At 33.0% G+C, this 17,462-nt stretch overlaps 2 protein-coding genes across 3 annotated transcripts; one reads left to right on the forward strand and one right to left on the reverse strand.

Moving 5' to 3' along the window:
* Nucleotides 1-6: 6 nt before the first annotated feature.
* Nucleotides 7-4,192, reverse strand: LOC21395091. 2 transcript variants are annotated; one of them, XM_024174025.1, is made up of 8 exons: nt 3,731-4,192; nt 3,363-3,494; nt 2,873-2,996; nt 2,083-2,528; nt 1,805-1,830; nt 1,531-1,666; nt 1,219-1,422; nt 7-201 (listed from the first exon to the last, which is right to left on the reverse strand). In XM_024174025.1, the coding sequence occupies exons 1-8, from the start codon at nt 4,136-4,138 to the stop codon at nt 142-144; spliced, it is 1,536 nt and encodes a 511-aa protein (XP_024029793.1). In that variant the 5' UTR covers nt 4,139-4,192; the 3' UTR covers nt 7-141. The 2 variants fall into 2 exon arrangements, with proteins under 2 accessions (XP_024029793.1, XP_010109230.1); XM_010110928.2 differs by having other exon boundaries at nt 1,754-1,830.
* Nucleotides 4,193-5,095: 903 nt separating this feature from the next.
* LOC21395092 (histone-lysine N-methyltransferase ATXR6) lies at nt 5,096-7,144 on the forward strand. Its single transcript, XM_010110929.2, has 6 exons — nt 5,096-5,378; nt 5,618-5,698; nt 5,879-6,108; nt 6,238-6,338; nt 6,443-6,655; nt 6,985-7,144. The coding sequence occupies exons 1-6, from the start codon at nt 5,096-5,098 to the stop codon at nt 7,142-7,144; spliced, it is 1,068 nt and encodes a 355-aa protein (XP_010109231.2).
* Nucleotides 7,145-17,462: the final 10,318 nt, after the last annotated feature.

The following is a 17,462-nucleotide window of genomic DNA, read 5'->3' on the forward strand; positions in this document are numbered from 1 at the left end:
GGGGGATACATATAATAATAATGACGTACATAACTTAACATAACTTAAACATATGGAGATGAATATATTACAAAAGCATAACCGACAAAGACACTTGCCCAAAAATGGCACAACTGTTCACAATGATTATGAGCTTGGAGTTTAGTCGTTCAACTTGCAAACGTCTATGAATTTCTGGACTGCATTCTTATACTGGGTTCCCTGAAAGAAAAAAGAAATAAAAGTAAAAATGAGAGAGAGAGAGAGAGCACGTTATACAGCAGATGATCAAAGCTGGCTACCAAAACTATCCACCAATCCCATGCATGTGTCATATTGGTCAAAAGTTTTGTCTAGTTTAAAACTGATTTCTCCTTTTTTATTTTTCTTTTTCTTTTTCCACATGCCAAACAGAAGAAACAAGTCAAATCATGATTCAAGTGTTGGTATATTTTGCTTAGAAAGAGGGGTATGTTGGCAAAAGCAAATTTTGCTTTAATCTAATATTGATGTTCAAGGGCTTAACGTCCAAGTTTAGGAAAATAGAATGAATGGTCCCCTTTTTCCTTCCATTTGAGGTGGGCCAGAAGGAGCACTAATAAAATAAATTCTGTTGAGAAGATTGGAAGCTGATTGCACATCCCAACAAATTGACAAAACTAGCAGAAAACAAGTTTGTTCTATGTAAGTTGGAGATAACCGGATCTTTTACTACCTCTATAAACATTCAATGGCAGTATTCCCCCTTTCTCAACCATTGTTTTGACTTGGATAATATGTTAAAGTTTAACGTCCATTTGTCCTTTTGTATACTCTTAATATACTTATACTGGTTATCCTGGTTATGAACAGATAAGAAAACTGGGAGGACCTGCCTCTATAACCTTTTTCTTTTTTATACTCAAGAAATCCCCTGAACCCACTTTGTGAGCCCAAGTTAGAAACTGGAGGCTTCTGCCAAACCCTACAATCTTTGGAAGGCATGAAACTTCGACTTCTGTCATGTGGGTACCCATGAGGCGGTTCAAACCCCAGACCTTGTGGGAGCAAACCAAAGGCCTGACCATTCCAACCAACAAACACCCCATAGGTGCCTCTATGACCCTTTTAAACGGGGGATCAACTAAGAGAGAACTGAACAAGAAGAACTCAACAAATTTTACAGTTCAGATTTCAGAAGAAGAAACTAAGCTTCTGAAAGTTTTGGATAGAAAGAGCATAATAAATTGTCAACATTACCTCCCAGTAAAGTTGATTGCAGTCCATGCACTGCCAAAACTCTAAATTTTGGTTAAACAAGCAATTTGGAATTCGTTGGAAACCTTTTGCTGCTTCCACAGCCTCTTCAGTTGTCAGAGGCTTTTGAATAAACCTACCATTGCATTTTGTGCACCTTGACATCAATTGATCCTCACTGATTTTCAGCTGAAATGTTTCTATCACCTGCAAGAACATTCGCAATTTCAGCTACAAGAATACTGCTTCATCTCTCTGATTGATGATAGCAGCCTTAAGTTGCTTGAAATCGGCAAACAGAAGAACCAAGCATACCTCAAGTAGCTGTTCATTTTTCAGAAGACTCTTCACCCTATATATTTGATTCTTTAATATATATTGGTGTCTCAGCAGCTTGGCATCCCGCGTCAATAGCACTCTATTCTCTCTGTGAGCTTGACCTATCAGCTCCCTACTTACAATGAAAGCAACGGTTTTGCATAAACATAAGTTAACCTCTAATACCAAATTAGATAATTAGTATAATCTGTAAGAACACCTAGGTTCGGGCTTTTTCGAATGTGGGATTGCAGCATCGATCCCAACACACCTCAAATGTTTTGCCAATCCTTCAACCTGAGTAAACATTCTATTAGGCGTTAGCTTCCCACTTAAGAGTGAAAACACGAGAATTCAAACTCAAAATAACATCAGAGTAGTATGGAGTTTTGTTCCCAGAAATTAGGATAATCCTTAGAGAAGGAAAGAAGGCAACGTTCAAATGTTTAGCCACAGGTAATTGTGCAAACCTGTTATGTGTATAAGCCAGGCATAAAAGTAGAAGCATCAGAGAATGCAAATGGAACGCAGAAGAGTCGATTTACATACCATTACATCACACAGAAACTTAGGGGATCCATTTCCCCCCAAGGACAAATCCCATGGTATGGGTCCTTGCCCGTCCTCAAGATTCTCTAATTGCTTTTCTTTATTAATCAAACCAGCCGATGATCGTCTTTTCCCTTTTCTTTTTGAAATTTTCGGCTTTTTATCAGATTCTTTCAGCACAAGTTTTTCACCGTATCTGTTCACAATCTTCAACAGGGACTCGTCCATAGGCAACGTACTCCTTTGCTGAGACCTCAGAACCATTCCTTCTTCAGAGGCTATTTTTTGAGAAATATCGAAACAAGCAGTAGCTCGGACTATATCCAAAGCGTCACAAAATGTCGTCCTTATAATTTTTTCACACACACCATTCTTCTCAAGAATCTCTTTCAACCCAACATTTGAAACGAGGGAAGTTGGTTCAGCAAGATTGTGATTTAAATTCCCTGAAGTGAGACAAGTAACTAAAGTCTAAGCTAAAACAGGAAGAAAAAAAAAAGACATAAACTCGTGCGCTTCGCAGATTTGAGTTTTTAATTTGAGTTGAGATATGACATTTTCTGAGAGCTTTTAACTGTAGCAGAAAAAGTCAGATGTGGCATTTTCTGAAAACTTTTAACTGTAGAAACCTAAAACTGAAAACTCGAATCGGTGAAATGAACGAGACCTTAAATTACATTACATCAATATATATATATATATATCTGCATTTTCTTTGTTTTATGATTTAACTTAGGTAACGCGACAAATTAACATAGTTTTCTTATTCTTAATATCTAAAAAAGCATACCTTCTTTGATGACTTTGTGTTGAAAGACGTTAAAAATATCAAGCAAGCAGTGTGCATCCATAGCTGCATATGTTCTTTGAGCTTCAGTAAGAGGACGATGTGACCAATCACTACATTGAAGTTCCTAAAAAAGACATAAACTCCGTAATAACAATAACGACAAAATAAAAACAAAAGCCTATAAAAAGTCAGCTGTGGGATCTGAAATACCAAACCATGCCTTACAATGAAATTCAAGAGAATGACTTCGAATTGCTTTACACTTGACCATGCTTAAAATGTGTTTGATTTCTAAAAGACATATATGAGACAGGGACATGGATAAATGCTTGTTCACAAACTCATCATGCCGTAAGAAAGTCATATAATGTCATTCATATTCCATGCAGAGCAACAAATCTGAAAAACTTAAATTAGCATAAAAATGAATGCGAATATATATATATATATATCAGAGGAATTACAATGTAATATGATTACGAAACCAAACCTTTGAAAGAGAAATGCCCAACACTTCTTTGCAAATAGTTGCCAAACTCTTGATATCCTTAGACATTTTCCTTCCAGGTTGCTTATGTTGTAGATCTTTGTACACACTCGTAATATCCAAAAAGGGCTCAATCTATATATATAAACCATAATAATAATAGTATTGAAGAAATTTTAATAGCTTAATTCATAAAAGACAATAATTTCGACAAATTTAGCTAAGAAAAATTTGAACTTGTGATATCCATAAAAAAGGAGCTTTAATTGCTGCTCAATAAATGAAAATTTGAGGCCTTAAACTTCAAATTTCAATCTTTTTCCGGCATTTTCCCAGCAGACAAAGGATTGTGCGAAAAGGTAAGCTCTTACCCTATCAAATCCAAGATTACAGCCATGCGAGCTGAAAGTGGAGGACAAGTAGACCAGGTCTTGCTTGAACCTAAAACCTAATTTCAGAATATCGGGAGAGACGAAAACGTCTCTCAACAGTTCCCAGATTGAAGGAAGAGGAATCAGGAGGAGGTCCACCAAGAACACGACTGAGTTCTCCGACTCGTCCGAGTCCCCACCGAGTCGCGGATCGAGTTGGCAGGCGAGTTGGAGGAGAGAGACGGTGGGGAGGCATGTCTGCTGCTGCCCAGCGCGGGTCGGCTTCCATTCGGCGTCAATCGCGATGAGTAATGAACGAGTCAGTGCCCGAGTCAGGTGAGTGAACTCGGGCGACTCGGTCGAGGAGACTACGTGGATTTTGAAGGGCTTTTGGTTCCCCAGATCCATGAAATCTTGCCATCGTACGATCTCCCTCTACGGCAGTTTTAACGCCATGGTCTAGGCTCATTTCCCCTTGGGCAACGGCGTCAAAAATTATGGGCCTATTGCTATTTGTAAGTTACGAGTTACGTCCCCGTGAGAGTTTTAGTTTATCGATTCAGAATTATTTTTAATTTATGCGTGTTTTTAAAAAAAATATATTGTAATGAATCACAAATTATTATCTGAATTATAGTACGAATTCACCAACTAAACGCACACTAATGTGTCGCATTGGTTTTTTATATATCGACTTAATTGAGGTAATTTTAAATTCTATTGATGCTGGATAACAAAAGTATGATCCACTTTTTTCCTCTCTATAAGCGGTTTTAATAGATTGTTAATATTAATTGTGGGTGTCAGGTGTAAAGATGCAACTAATTCCCTTTCTTATTAGCAAAAGTTTAAGTCCCTAATGAAATGTTAATACTTTTCTTTTTTGCTTCCAAGAATTTGTAAAGTGTGAAAGTTTAAAGATATAAACAAAGAAATTTAATGTATCTATTTTTAAAAACAAAAGTAATAAATTATGGTAACATTGTATTGAAAAAAATAAAAACATTAAAAATTAAATCAAATGTTGAAAAAATATGGATACATCATCAATTCTATACGAATTAAAAAGAATTATTAGAGATAAATATATTGAAAGTAAAAAGAATTGGGAATTGTGTTTTCTGTACGGCTCAGCCCACGTACCGTAAGATTGGCGCATAAAAGGGCCCATAAACCAGATTGGCGCCAAATTTCCGCTTCCCGCGAAAACAAATTAGCCCGCGAAAAGAAAACCCTCTCGTTACTTAGATAAATAGCAAAACGCCGTCTTATTATCATCTTCTCCGCCGAAAAAAAACAGAGAGAGAGAAAATCCGGCCAACATTTCTGTAGAGATCTATGGCTTCCCCAAGAGGAACGAGGAGAATGCTGCTGAGGCAAAGAAGAACAGAAGCTCCGAAGCCTCTTTCGGTGTCCTTTTCACCTTTCGAGGACGAAGATAGCGACAGCGGCAGCGGTTCCGAAGCCGAATACGACGACGTTTGCTGCGAGAAGTGCGGGTCCGGTGACTCTCCGGCGGATCTTCTTCTATGCGACCAATGCAATAGAGGGTACCATCTCTTTTGCCTCAGACCCATTCTCGTTTCTGTCCCCAAAGGCTCTTGGTTCTGTCCCACCTGCTCCAAGAACAAGCACAACAAGCTCAAATGTATGTGTATGTGTGTTTCTGTAGTGATTTTCTTTTTTCATGCAAAACTATGGTCATCTGCTATTTTTGTTGATTATTTTGTTTAATGTGAGTAACTAATTTGTTCAATTCCATTGCGATTTCAGCTACATTTGATTTGATTGTTATTTTTTATGCATTTTCAATCTGATCTGTTTCAATATCGCACCAGTAAATTGTTAACTATTATTTGCAATTTTTTTTTATTTTCAAATGTGCAGCTTTCCCTCTAGTACAAACCAAAATTGTAGACTTCTTCCGAATTCAACGGTCTCCAGAACCAACCCAGAAACCAATCCAAGGTATATAAAAAGAAAAGCCTCAAAATTTGCATATGTTAATGTTTTAGGATGGTAAATTTTCTGCTATATATATAGAAAAACTCAAAATTTGCAATTCTGTTCATGTTTTAGGATGGTAATTTTTCTGATTTAAAGTTAATGAGCTTTTTTTTTCTTTGTGAATTTCTAATGTTTGTTTAGACATTCGAAAGAAAAGAAAGCGGGCTAGTAGCTTGGTTATGTCGAAAAGGAAAAGGAGATTGTTGCCATTCAATCCAAGCGAGGATCCGACAAGGAGATTGGAACAAATGGCTTCCCTGGCAACTGCATTAACAGCCACAGGCACAGAGTTCAGTAATGAACTCACTTACAGGCCAGGCATGGCACCAAGATCAGCAAATTCTGCTGCTCTTGAGCGCGGAGGAATGCAGGTATATCCGAAAAAACAATCACATTTTTTGAATTCCTTTGCTGCAATTGTTGGCCTTTGCGCGATACATGAGTATAAAATCGCGAGTTATTAATCCGAAACTACTCTATTGTTTAATGGTAAATCTCAGGTTCTGTCAAACGAAGATGCTGAGACCTTAAATTTGTGCAAGAGTATGATGGAGAGAGGGGAATGGCCACCCCTAATGGTGGTTTTTGATCCTCAAGAGGGGTGAGTAGAGTGTACTCTATTTCTGACTTCAATTTTTTGTGTGGGTGATTTTGAGCATTTGATTCTATAGTGAGTATTCTCACTTGATCTTTTTCTTCAAACAGTTTCACTGTCGAGGCGGATAGGTCTATTAAGGATCTTACAGTAATCACGGAGTACGTGGGAGATGTCGATTTCTTGAAGAATCGTGAAAACGACGATGGTGACAGCATGATGACACTGCTTCATGCTGCTAACCCTTCAAAAAGCCTTGTCATTTGTCCTGATGAGCACAGTAACATCGCCCGCTTCATCAATGGCATCAATAACCACACTCCGTAAGCTCTTCCTCACTTCAAACTCTCTTTTTATTGTTTGTTCATTTGTGCATCTTATTGTATGAGCCTTGGTTGTGACATGTCAATTTAACCCTTATCTAAAGGAAAGCATATGCATGTTAAAGCACCAGACTATTCTTTCCCTTATCAAGGAAACATGTCTTTTTTTGTTGTTTCATTCAAATTGGATAACCAGACAATAAAAAATGTTTAAGTTTATACCTTATGGTGATTTATGTTCCAATGAAGCATAATGATTGTTCCTATGGTTATTGGGTTAATCTGATTGAAAGATTTTCTGGGTTTTTTTTTTTTTTTTTTTTTTGCAGGGAAGGGAGAAAGAAGCAGAACCTGAAATGTGTGAGATTTGATGTGAATGGGGAGTGTCGGGTTCTACTGATTGCCAACAGAGATATATCAAAGGGAGAGAGATTGTATTATGATTATAACGGATATGAACATGAATACCCGACTCAGCACTTCGTCTAAGATCTTCATTTATTTATTTTTTTTGTTTCAATTATTGATGCAAAGATAAGTTAAATCTTAGAACAGGGAAACTAACAGGCTAATTGTACGCATCATCTTTTTTTTTTTTAGAAGAGAAAGCAAATAGTGTTTCAGAAGTGCACATTTTTTGGCTGTGATTTTAAATGGCCTGACAAGTTTGATTTTGTAGCAGCACTAGATTTACGTAGAAGCCAAGTAAGAGCAAGTCTCAATTCATAGTTTTTGAAAGTTCATGGTGGATCGCTCAAGGCCCATATATTTCGAGCGGCCCAGGAGTTTTGTTGCTTTTTTTGACCGGACTGGGTCTAAATGTTAGGCCTAAAAGGGCTCTGACTGTCTTTCTGCTGCAAGTATTAGTTTTATTTTTAATTCTTTTATTTACTTGTAACGAAAAGTGATTATTGGTGTGATTTCATCTCTTGTTAGCTTTATTGTTACAATTTTTTTTATCTAATAATAATTTAAATTCAACTTTTTATTATAATATTTTTTTGTCACATGTATAATTTAAGTTTTTAACTTGAGTTGTAAAATAAACATAAGGTGGTTTAACACGACACAACTAATTAAATACGGACCTCGGCTTAGGATTATATATCGAATTTTAGAAACAAAGAAGGAAAAGTATCTTACTTGTTGCACCACGTTATTGATAGTTGATGCCTCAAACATAAAGACCTACAACTTCTATAGATGGAACTATTCTGCAAAAAAGAAAAAGGAAGAAGAGCCTAATTAGGGGTGGTAAAAGTGATTGTTATAATGTATATAGACAATTTACGTACTGGATGTTTTTATGTCACTTAGTGATGTCTTATCTTTTGCATTTTACTATCCTTTAGTCTCATTAAAAATAAAATAAAAATAAAAAAAATGACCCGTGGCTACGGGGAGAACCATAAATTGATTTAAACTGGTCCTAATTTATGTGGACTGTCAAAATAATTCCCAATGCAAGCGTATCAATTTGAATCACCAAAGGCATGTAATGATTTGAACAATAATTAGCTTAATAATTAGTAGCTTAGTGTCACAATTTGTTTGCTAGCTTGTGTAGCGTAATGCTCTTTTTTTTTTTTTATATTTTTCAAATCAAGAGGCAGAACCGTATTGATTGATATAAACTTATGTAGGTCCACTTTCTTCATTTATGAAGTAGACATAATTGAGAAAAAAAGAATAAAAACTTAATAAAAACAAATTGGTGGTGCTGGAAAAAAAAGGTTGATGTTTATCTGTTGGCATATAATTAACATCGAATAAAAACCATTGTTTAGTACTAATATTATGCGACAAATCAAAGTACAAAATGGAACCATTGGGCATTGCCTCTCTTTCGCATTTTCCAATGGAGACCAATGTAGTTTCAAAAAAAAAAAAATCAAATAAATAAACAATTATGATAATTAAGAAACGTATTCTAAAAAAGAAATGCTAAATACATTCGTGACTAGTGTAAATGTAAAATCTCAATTTCACTATGATAATAGATTACAGAGTTCTCTAGTAACATTTTTCTATGTTATAATTCTCGGTTTTACTGTAGCAACAGAGGACGGAGGGAGATCTCTATTTAGATGGCATTTTTCCATTTCTCACGTGATCTAAAGTTGAACAATGCAAATTGAAAAGGCTTTCTAATAGGAATTACCAATTTCACAATACATGAAGAAAAGATAAAAGGTGGTTGACAGTGGAGAAGAAATTCATGAGGTCTGATATACTAATGTTTAGTTTATAGATTCATAATCATGTTTCAGAATTATTTTCGGTTTACGTGTATTTTTTGTGAGATAAAACACTGTAAATAGTCACGAACCATAATCCGAACTATAACACGAATCCTTATTCTAAACGCTTGCAGGAAAAGAAAGGACTGTCAGTACAAAACCAACACTTTCCTCACAATCTTATGATTATTGGGCAGATTTAGGACCACTCTATGCATCAGAAAGGTAAAGAGAGAAATTCATGGGGGGTGGTCCAAGATTAGGGGCTACCATAACCCACAGTAGCTGCCAAAATCAATCAAACTAAGTTCGTGAGTAAGTAGCTGCCATCGGATTTGTATTAAAGTCTTGTGTTTGTTCCACACATCTTTGTTTTTCTTGTGTCTTTTTTCCCTTCCAAAGTGTTACTGCCACAAGATTATTATTTTAATGACATGAAAAAAATGTGGTCCTGTTTTGTTATTACTTAAAACTGTAATGCTCGATGTTGTACTTTTCTCTGGGTATTGTTTTGTTTTAAGATTTTCTCTGGTAGTCCCTGCAATAATGGAGTACAGATAGTCTTTTATTTTTAACTGTCAGATCTGTATCAGAATCTGTTCGTCTTGTATATTTTTTCAATTTAATGTGATTTTAACAAGATTCAATGGTTAAAAACTGAGATTATCGGTAAGACAAACTACTAAAGAAACTCTTTTTTTATCTGAATTCTTTGGTTAGTGTTTAGTGTCCAGAGATTTTTTCCATCAGAATTCTGAATCCATGCGCACAGATCATAATTTGGTGGTATTAAAGCCAATATGATGCAATAATTGTGAGAATATGTGCTTGGTTTTGGGTGTACTTGATGAGGCACATTCTGATGCAATAATAGGTGGATTCTTTTCGTTTTTTAAAAGAGAATAATGCTCATGCAGATCAATGGAAAGTTACAAGAAATGACCCCATTTGGATACCATTTGTTGAAAGAAAGGAAACCCTTTTGTTAATTGGAGTTTTTTCAACCATATTTCAAATCAAGTACTGCTTGATATTGGTCATGAAAAAAACTGATATGACTATTATTTCTTAGTTCTGAAATCTGAATACTCCCATACTAGTCTATATCAGTGATTTGTGATGTTTTGTGGTTTCTTTCGCCCACGTTAGTGCAATCAAGTGTCCCCTACAACCCCATAAATTTTCCCCCTTTTAGCTAAACCAAAAAGGAGAAAACATCATGAAATTTCAAAAATATCAAAATAATTTTTTTTTTTTTTTAAAAAAGCACAAGAAAATAAGAAAGATAATAGTAATAGCTAGATAAATATCTCATAAAAAGCAAAAATTTAGTCTGAAAAAATTAAAAAAGAAAAAAAAGAAAAATGTAGCTCAAAGATAAAGAGTGGGTAGTGGGTACCCCGTCCTAATTAACACTATGCAGGGAAATGCAGCCATCAAAGACCCCTCCACCAGCATGTTTGATGGGAAAATGTCTATAACCTATACCACCACATTCTCCGTCTTTCTTTTCATAAACTTCCGCGGTCCTTTAAATTTTGATGGTATCCGGTGCATTAAAATTGTATTAATTCACTTCCTCTTAGTCTACACATTTTATATATTTTCCGTGGTACTTTTCACTAAGATTGGTGGGGCCATTATTATAGGATCTCTCTATCTTTTATGTGTGTGTTGTTAAATATCTTGTGACGACTTATAGTTTGCAGGCTTTGGTTTGGCTACGCTTTTTTTTTTGTTGCCATTTTCATTTTTCTTGCACATTTGTCTTGTTTTTTTCGCTGATTCGAGTTTAAAATTTGAGTTTTATTACAGTAAAAAATTTTAAAAAACAGTCACATTTAATTTTTTTTACTACAATAAAAAACTCTCAGATAACATCACATCTCAACTCGAATTAACGAACCGAACCGGCAGTAAACCTAAAAGGCTTTTTGGACTTTGTAGGATATTTATGCGTATATATCTTTTTGTGCTCAATAAATTCTGCGTGTTCGATCGCAGCACTTAAGTCGGGATAAGTGTTGACAGATTTTATGGTTCATGTTAAAATAGTCAACCGTTGATCGATTGGAAGTTTGCCGACATATTAATATTAAATATTCCACGTGTATATATATATATATATAATATGTGTGTACATATCTATAAAGTTCATGAACATATAATTAAGGGAAAGAAAAAAAAAAAGGCCTCACATGTCTTTTTAAACTGCATTTAGCTTCGATACATTGAAAAGGAAAAGAAAACAAAAAACAAAAGAGAAACGACTCGATGTCTCCAGCTAACATTTGAAGTTGTCTTTTAAAGCTATATATATATATATTATATATTGAAATTCTATAATTCAATATTTTCGGTTCATGTTAGCAAACTCGAGCGAATATATACGACAGTATATAAAACATATATATATATATAAAATAAAAAAGGAAAAGGAAACAATATATGCTTAAGAGCAGATTTAAAAAAAAAAAAAAAAGAGGATGAATTATTGAACGTACGTGGTAACTAACTGATGAAATATTCAAAGCGATCAAGGAAAGAGATTAAAGAAGAGATTTGAGACAGAACTCAATATGATATTATGTTGATTGCCTCATATAATAATAGTACATACCAATCTCTCGATTTTTCCACGCCTATCTTTATAAATCATCTAATATTCGAAATCTTTATATATATATCCTGGGAATTTCTAGCTAGCACCAATAATTTTCGACAAGATAATATATAGTTTCCTTCAATATTGCATTCATCAAAAGTGTAATATTGTCCGTAAAAGACAATTTCTAATCATGCAATGTATCCAAAACCAACACGTTACATGGGAAAATGGAAGGAAGGAAAATTATTAATAGCATCGAGCTATTTTTTTTAATGAGTTCACCAATTGTCAGCTAGCTACAACACATTCAACATTCAAAAAGAAACTTTATGATATAATTTTGTAAAAGAGAAAGATAGATTTTTATATTTGTAGTGTCTTATTTGAGCAATATATATTAGTATATATATATATATATGTGTGTGTGTGTGTGTCGGTTGCCAACATTGATGTTATACATATGAATTAGCTAGTAATCTAATTAAGGGATGGTGCATGTGCCTCTACAACCCAAACGCGACTTATATAAATAGAGTTATATATATATATATATATAGTTCATTTCTTTGAAAGAGAGTTTCTTCGGGTAAAGAGAAAGAGATAAATACAATGTCTCGCTTTACCAACCCACCAAAACGTTTTCTACCCATTTATGTAATGAAAACACCCAAAATGATCAAAAGATAGGGCAGTACTCTCGAGGGGTGAGAGATATATAAAATGGAAGAGAAAACAATAACGTGGACCCAAGATTTCGAAAGCTGTGATTGAAAATTTGCAATGTCAAAACGGTTTTTTATTTTTATTTTTATTTTTTTAACTCTATGTTATTAAAAGAATAGAACAAAAATAATAAAATAAGTCAACTGTTAAGAGAATTTAGTGCGTTTTCACAACTTAGGAGAGCAAATTCCACCGTATAATGTTAAAACCGTGGACTGCATGAAGGGCAAGAATCTTGGGTGGACGTGGGGACTATTCTAGAGAATGATTTGTTGCTTAAGAAGCAGGCATAGTATACCAATGAATATATATATATATATATATATTAAGGCCTTGTTCATTTCACCGATTCGAGTTTTCAATTTTAAGTTTTTACAGTAAAAAACTCTCAGAAAATGTCACATCTAACTTTTTCTGTTACAGTGAAAAGCTTTAAGAAAATATCATATCTCAACTCGAATCTGCGAAATGAACGAGGTATAAAGATATAATCTTAAAAAGAAAAATATCCACATACATGTAATGTCTATTGGATTTACAACTCATTTATATTTTTATGTATTAGTCATGAAAATGGCAGCTTGGTGAGATGGTTCTGCGCAGAGCCGAAAGACTATATATTATTATATATATTTTCTACGATTATTTCCTTGTGAGTTGTGTTGTTGGGCTAACCAATAACACCAGCAAACTGTTTTTCTTTTTGCTTTTCTATTTTTTGAGAATAATAACACTGGCTAACTTTATTGGTTGCAAAATGGTTGCAAAATGCAACTTTTTGCCCCATGTTATGTGTACAAAGCCATAAATGAATTATGCATCATATGCCACATGCATGGCGTTCATGTGCTCGGGCCCATGTGTGTTATGATGAGAATGAAAAGCATTATCTCCTCTCAATATATAACTTCAGCCACAAAATTTCTATATACATATACCCACACATTTATATACAGAGAGATAGAGATGATGAAATTTTTGGATTATTATTACGAGTGCTTCCTGAATTTTAAAGTTATTTTTAAATTTTAAAAATTCTCATTTTATTTCTTTAAATTTTAAATTATTCTCATTTAATATCTTTTATTGTGATTTCTGTTAAAAATAGATTAAAAAAAGAGTAGTGTAGTCAAGTAATCTTTTTATTTTAAATTTTTGTTAAAAATAAACAGATAAAAAGCACATGATTACACTTATCTTTTTTTTTCATCTGATTTTAATAGAAATTCTTATAAAGAGCTTAAATGAGATAAATTCATAGTTTAAAGGGTTATGTGAGAATTTTTAAAGTTAAAGAGATAAAATGAGAATGACTATAAAATTTAAGGGCACCGATGAGATTAATTCTTCTAATTATAACACGTACTATACTCGGGCATGGTGAAAGTTTACTTTTTTTAAAAGAAGATTAGCTTCACCTATACAGGCAGGCTCTGCTCATGCGTGACGTTTTTTCTCACGGCAAATACCACGTAGGTTTATGTTATCCAACTTGATTTTTTATTTTTTTTTCCCTAGATAGGTAATTTATCCATTTTCTTATTTTCTGTAATTGGCTGTGAATATTTAAAAAGATCAGACCAAGTCTACTCTTCCCTAAACAAGGTTGACGCGTATTTATATATATTTCAGACTCTTCATCAATATTTATATATAATTTTATGGCTAATTCTTTATATATATTCCGAATATCATACCATGATACGTAACATATACGTACATACATACATACATATATAAGAATATATATATATATATATATAAAATCAACCTTCAACGAAATTTGGGAAGATGAATCCGGTGATGAGATACAACCTACCAAATTAAAGAATAGGCCGAGAAAATTCAACAAGTTAGGGATCTTTTCTTAAGGTTGCAAATGCCATATTTGGAGATCTCTTTTAAGTTAATTATAGCTATGCGTTATTTCTCTTTAATTTTAATTTCATGAATTAAATAATGGAAGATAATTATATTTCTTGACCTAAATTAACCCACGTCAACACTCAACCCACCAAATAAATTAATATCGAAGATAGCAATATGAAACTGCAGTACCATAAATAAACAACTAATTAACCCCGTTAATGTAGTCAAAAAAGTATAGCAAACTACTTTTATATCTAACAATAGTAAACTAATATCTACATCTATATTCTATATGTTAGAGAAAAAAAGTGCTATAGCAAACTAAATATTATATGCAACAAAATCAACGGGAGGGCATTTGCTTAATTAACGCCAAAAGAAGAGAAAAAAAAAATGCAAATGTGTGATGTGTCTCACTCTACACTTCTCACAAAGAAAAGAGAAAAAAAAAATTATAAGATTGTTTGTCTCTTACTGTTGGGGGGTTCTCGAGTACGATCGACTTGTGCAAATCACCATCACACAAAAAGTTGCGAGAGAAAAGGTGGACACCAAAGAAACATTGTATCATTAGGGTTTTCCTTTTTCATATATCTATATGAAGTTTTGGTCATAATTCAACGCAACCAATAATATTGGTTTGGTCTTTTTTTTAATATAATAATGACTTAATTCTACTTTGTTTAATCAGAGTAATAATTGTCGCATAGGTCCGTTTAATTCACTGATTCAAGTTTTTAATTCGAGTGGAGATGTGAATTTATGTAAAAGCCTTTTATTGTAATAAAAAAGTTAAATGTGACTGTTTTTCAAAATTTTTTACTGTAACAAAACTCGAATCAGTGAAATGAACAATATTTATATATATATATATATGCACGTAACTTAACTTCTACATCAAGAGCTAGCAATTGCATAATATTGTCCAAATACTTTGAAAATCATAATTCATAAGTGTACCGAGCAATAAGACAATTATTAAACTTTGTATTAAGGGACAGGACAAACCTTAACCATTTCCCTGGTTTAGGGGATCCTTGTCATCAAAGAGATTAAAAAGTAAAATTGCCCGGTTTGTTTGAAACAAACCCACTTTTTACTTTTGACTTTTTTAGGGTTTTAATTTTATTTTGGATTTAATGGCGACATAAACCTAATGGAGTTAAAAGCAAGCTAGCTAACCCAATTCGTACCAACAATTTTACTTTAGCATTCAATTACATTTAAAGTGAACTTTTTGGCAAGCTTACAGTTTTTTTGGTTAATCCCACAGTTATAATCTCTAAAATATTATTGGAATCTCCCTTTAATGAATTATAATTATGGCAATATATTAGCTTCATATTATTGGATCCTAAGAATCACATGAAATCTCAAACCAACCGCAATTATCAATTGAGGGATCTCAATAATCTATTTAAATCTTCAATGCCAACAACTAAAATAATATTTCAGAATCCGGGCAATTATTAATAATATGAAAAACAATGGGGTCCTAGAGGATGAAACTAATTATATGATTTTTGGGGCTGCAAATTCATGGGCAAATGCATTACTCCCATGCCCTTATACAGGTGACAGACAGCTTTCAGCTGTCATTTTTTTTATTTTATTATTATTATTATTATTATTATTTGTCAGCTGGGTCTTGTTGGAGATACATGGAAATTCCTAGACCTAATTATGACATTTAAAAGCATAAAAAAAAAAAGAAAGGAAAAAAAGGGCATGACCTAATAAAGTAATTTGAGAAATGTCAAGTGAGTGACAAATTGACATTGGTCACCGGTCTAAAAGAGAATAAAACCAACATATAGGTCATCATCTCTGACTATTGACCACTTCACTTATTTTAGCGTTGTTTTGTGAGGATAGAATCAACCCTTTTTTTCTTTTTTCAATTTCAATTTCAAATTTGCTCAAAATAAATCAATTTCAAATTACATAAAACAATTTCGAGTCAAAAATTTGGCACTGACCCATTTATGTTAACCGACTCCCACTAACAACAGGGATTCCTCAAAGGAGGAAAACAAAAAAAAAAAAAAAAAAAAAAAAAAGGAGAAAGAGAAAAATAAGTTAAGACTTGAGATGAATTAAAATTAATAGGTTAATAGTTTTCATAAGTTAATAAACATGTCAAATTACTGTTTTTGTCTATAACTTGTTTGGTTATGAACCATAATTTATCTGGTTATGAACTTTAACTTGACAAGTTTGTCCATAACTTATCTGGTTATGAATCATAACTTGATAAATTTATCCATAACTTATTTGGTTATGAACCATAACTTGATAAGTTATGACCTATTAATTTTTATAATTAAAAATTGACTTATATACTTTCTTAAATTTTTCATATTGGCATATTTCTTACTATTTTCAACAACAACAAAAAAGGGCTCAAAGCAAATAAATCCTTGATTAGACGCCTATTTTGATGGTTTATATATAAAGAACAAAGCACATTAAAAATCGACCGACCAGATGACTATATTGTTAAAGATATGAAATATTTGTTACAAGACTTATGTGGAACGATTGCTTGCAAGACACAAATTATATATATAAATCGATGAATTTGGTAACCAGACCCCAATATATCTTAGCAAATTCTACAAGTATTCTTCCAGGATGAAATTAAAAAATAAATAAATCCTAATTTTATTGAGAGGGGCACTGATTTTCTTTTTCTTCCTTGATCTTTTATTATTATTATTTTTTTAAAAGAGCAAGACGCATCACATCGGTTTCTAACAATATATTTTTCTTTTTTTGTGTGTTAATTAATTTCAGATTTTTTTTATAAAAAAATCTGATTTGTGTGCTTATTCCAACATTACGCAAGCCTTTTTAAAAAAAAAATTACGCATGCTCAGCCAGAGAAATGAAATGGAGCGCAATATTTTATTCAAAAATAAAATTAAGCACAAATTGGTCATAATTAATATGTACATTTTCTATCTTTTGTTTCTTACAAATTAAATTTTACGCAAATAGTGAAAGAATTAATTAACCAAACATAAAGTTGCGGTGTTCTGTACTTGTGCGGACATAAAGTAGAGAAAAGAAAAGAAAAACATATCCAACAATTAAACGATAGTAAATCTAAAAATATCCATGCAAAAAAAGTTTAGAATAAAAAGTGAGTGAAAAGGAAAAAGAAGAGAAATAAGAATAAAATCATCATATAGTAAATTTATAGAGAGAGAGAGCAAAACACATCCTTACTCCCAAAATCTCGTTTCTCGGGCCATCCATTCACGAATATCAAGGAAATTATTAGCTTTGTTCCTGTTTTACCCCTGACCCCAAAATTATTCTTAAAAATAAATATTGATCCGTTAATTTTACCTATTTGAGTTTT

Source organism: Morus notabilis, unplaced genomic scaffold, assembly GCF_000414095.1.
Source record: "Morus notabilis unplaced genomic scaffold, ASM41409v2 Scaffold879, whole genome shotgun sequence".
Classification (NCBI taxonomy): domain Eukaryota; kingdom Viridiplantae; phylum Streptophyta; class Magnoliopsida; order Rosales; family Moraceae; genus Morus; species Morus notabilis.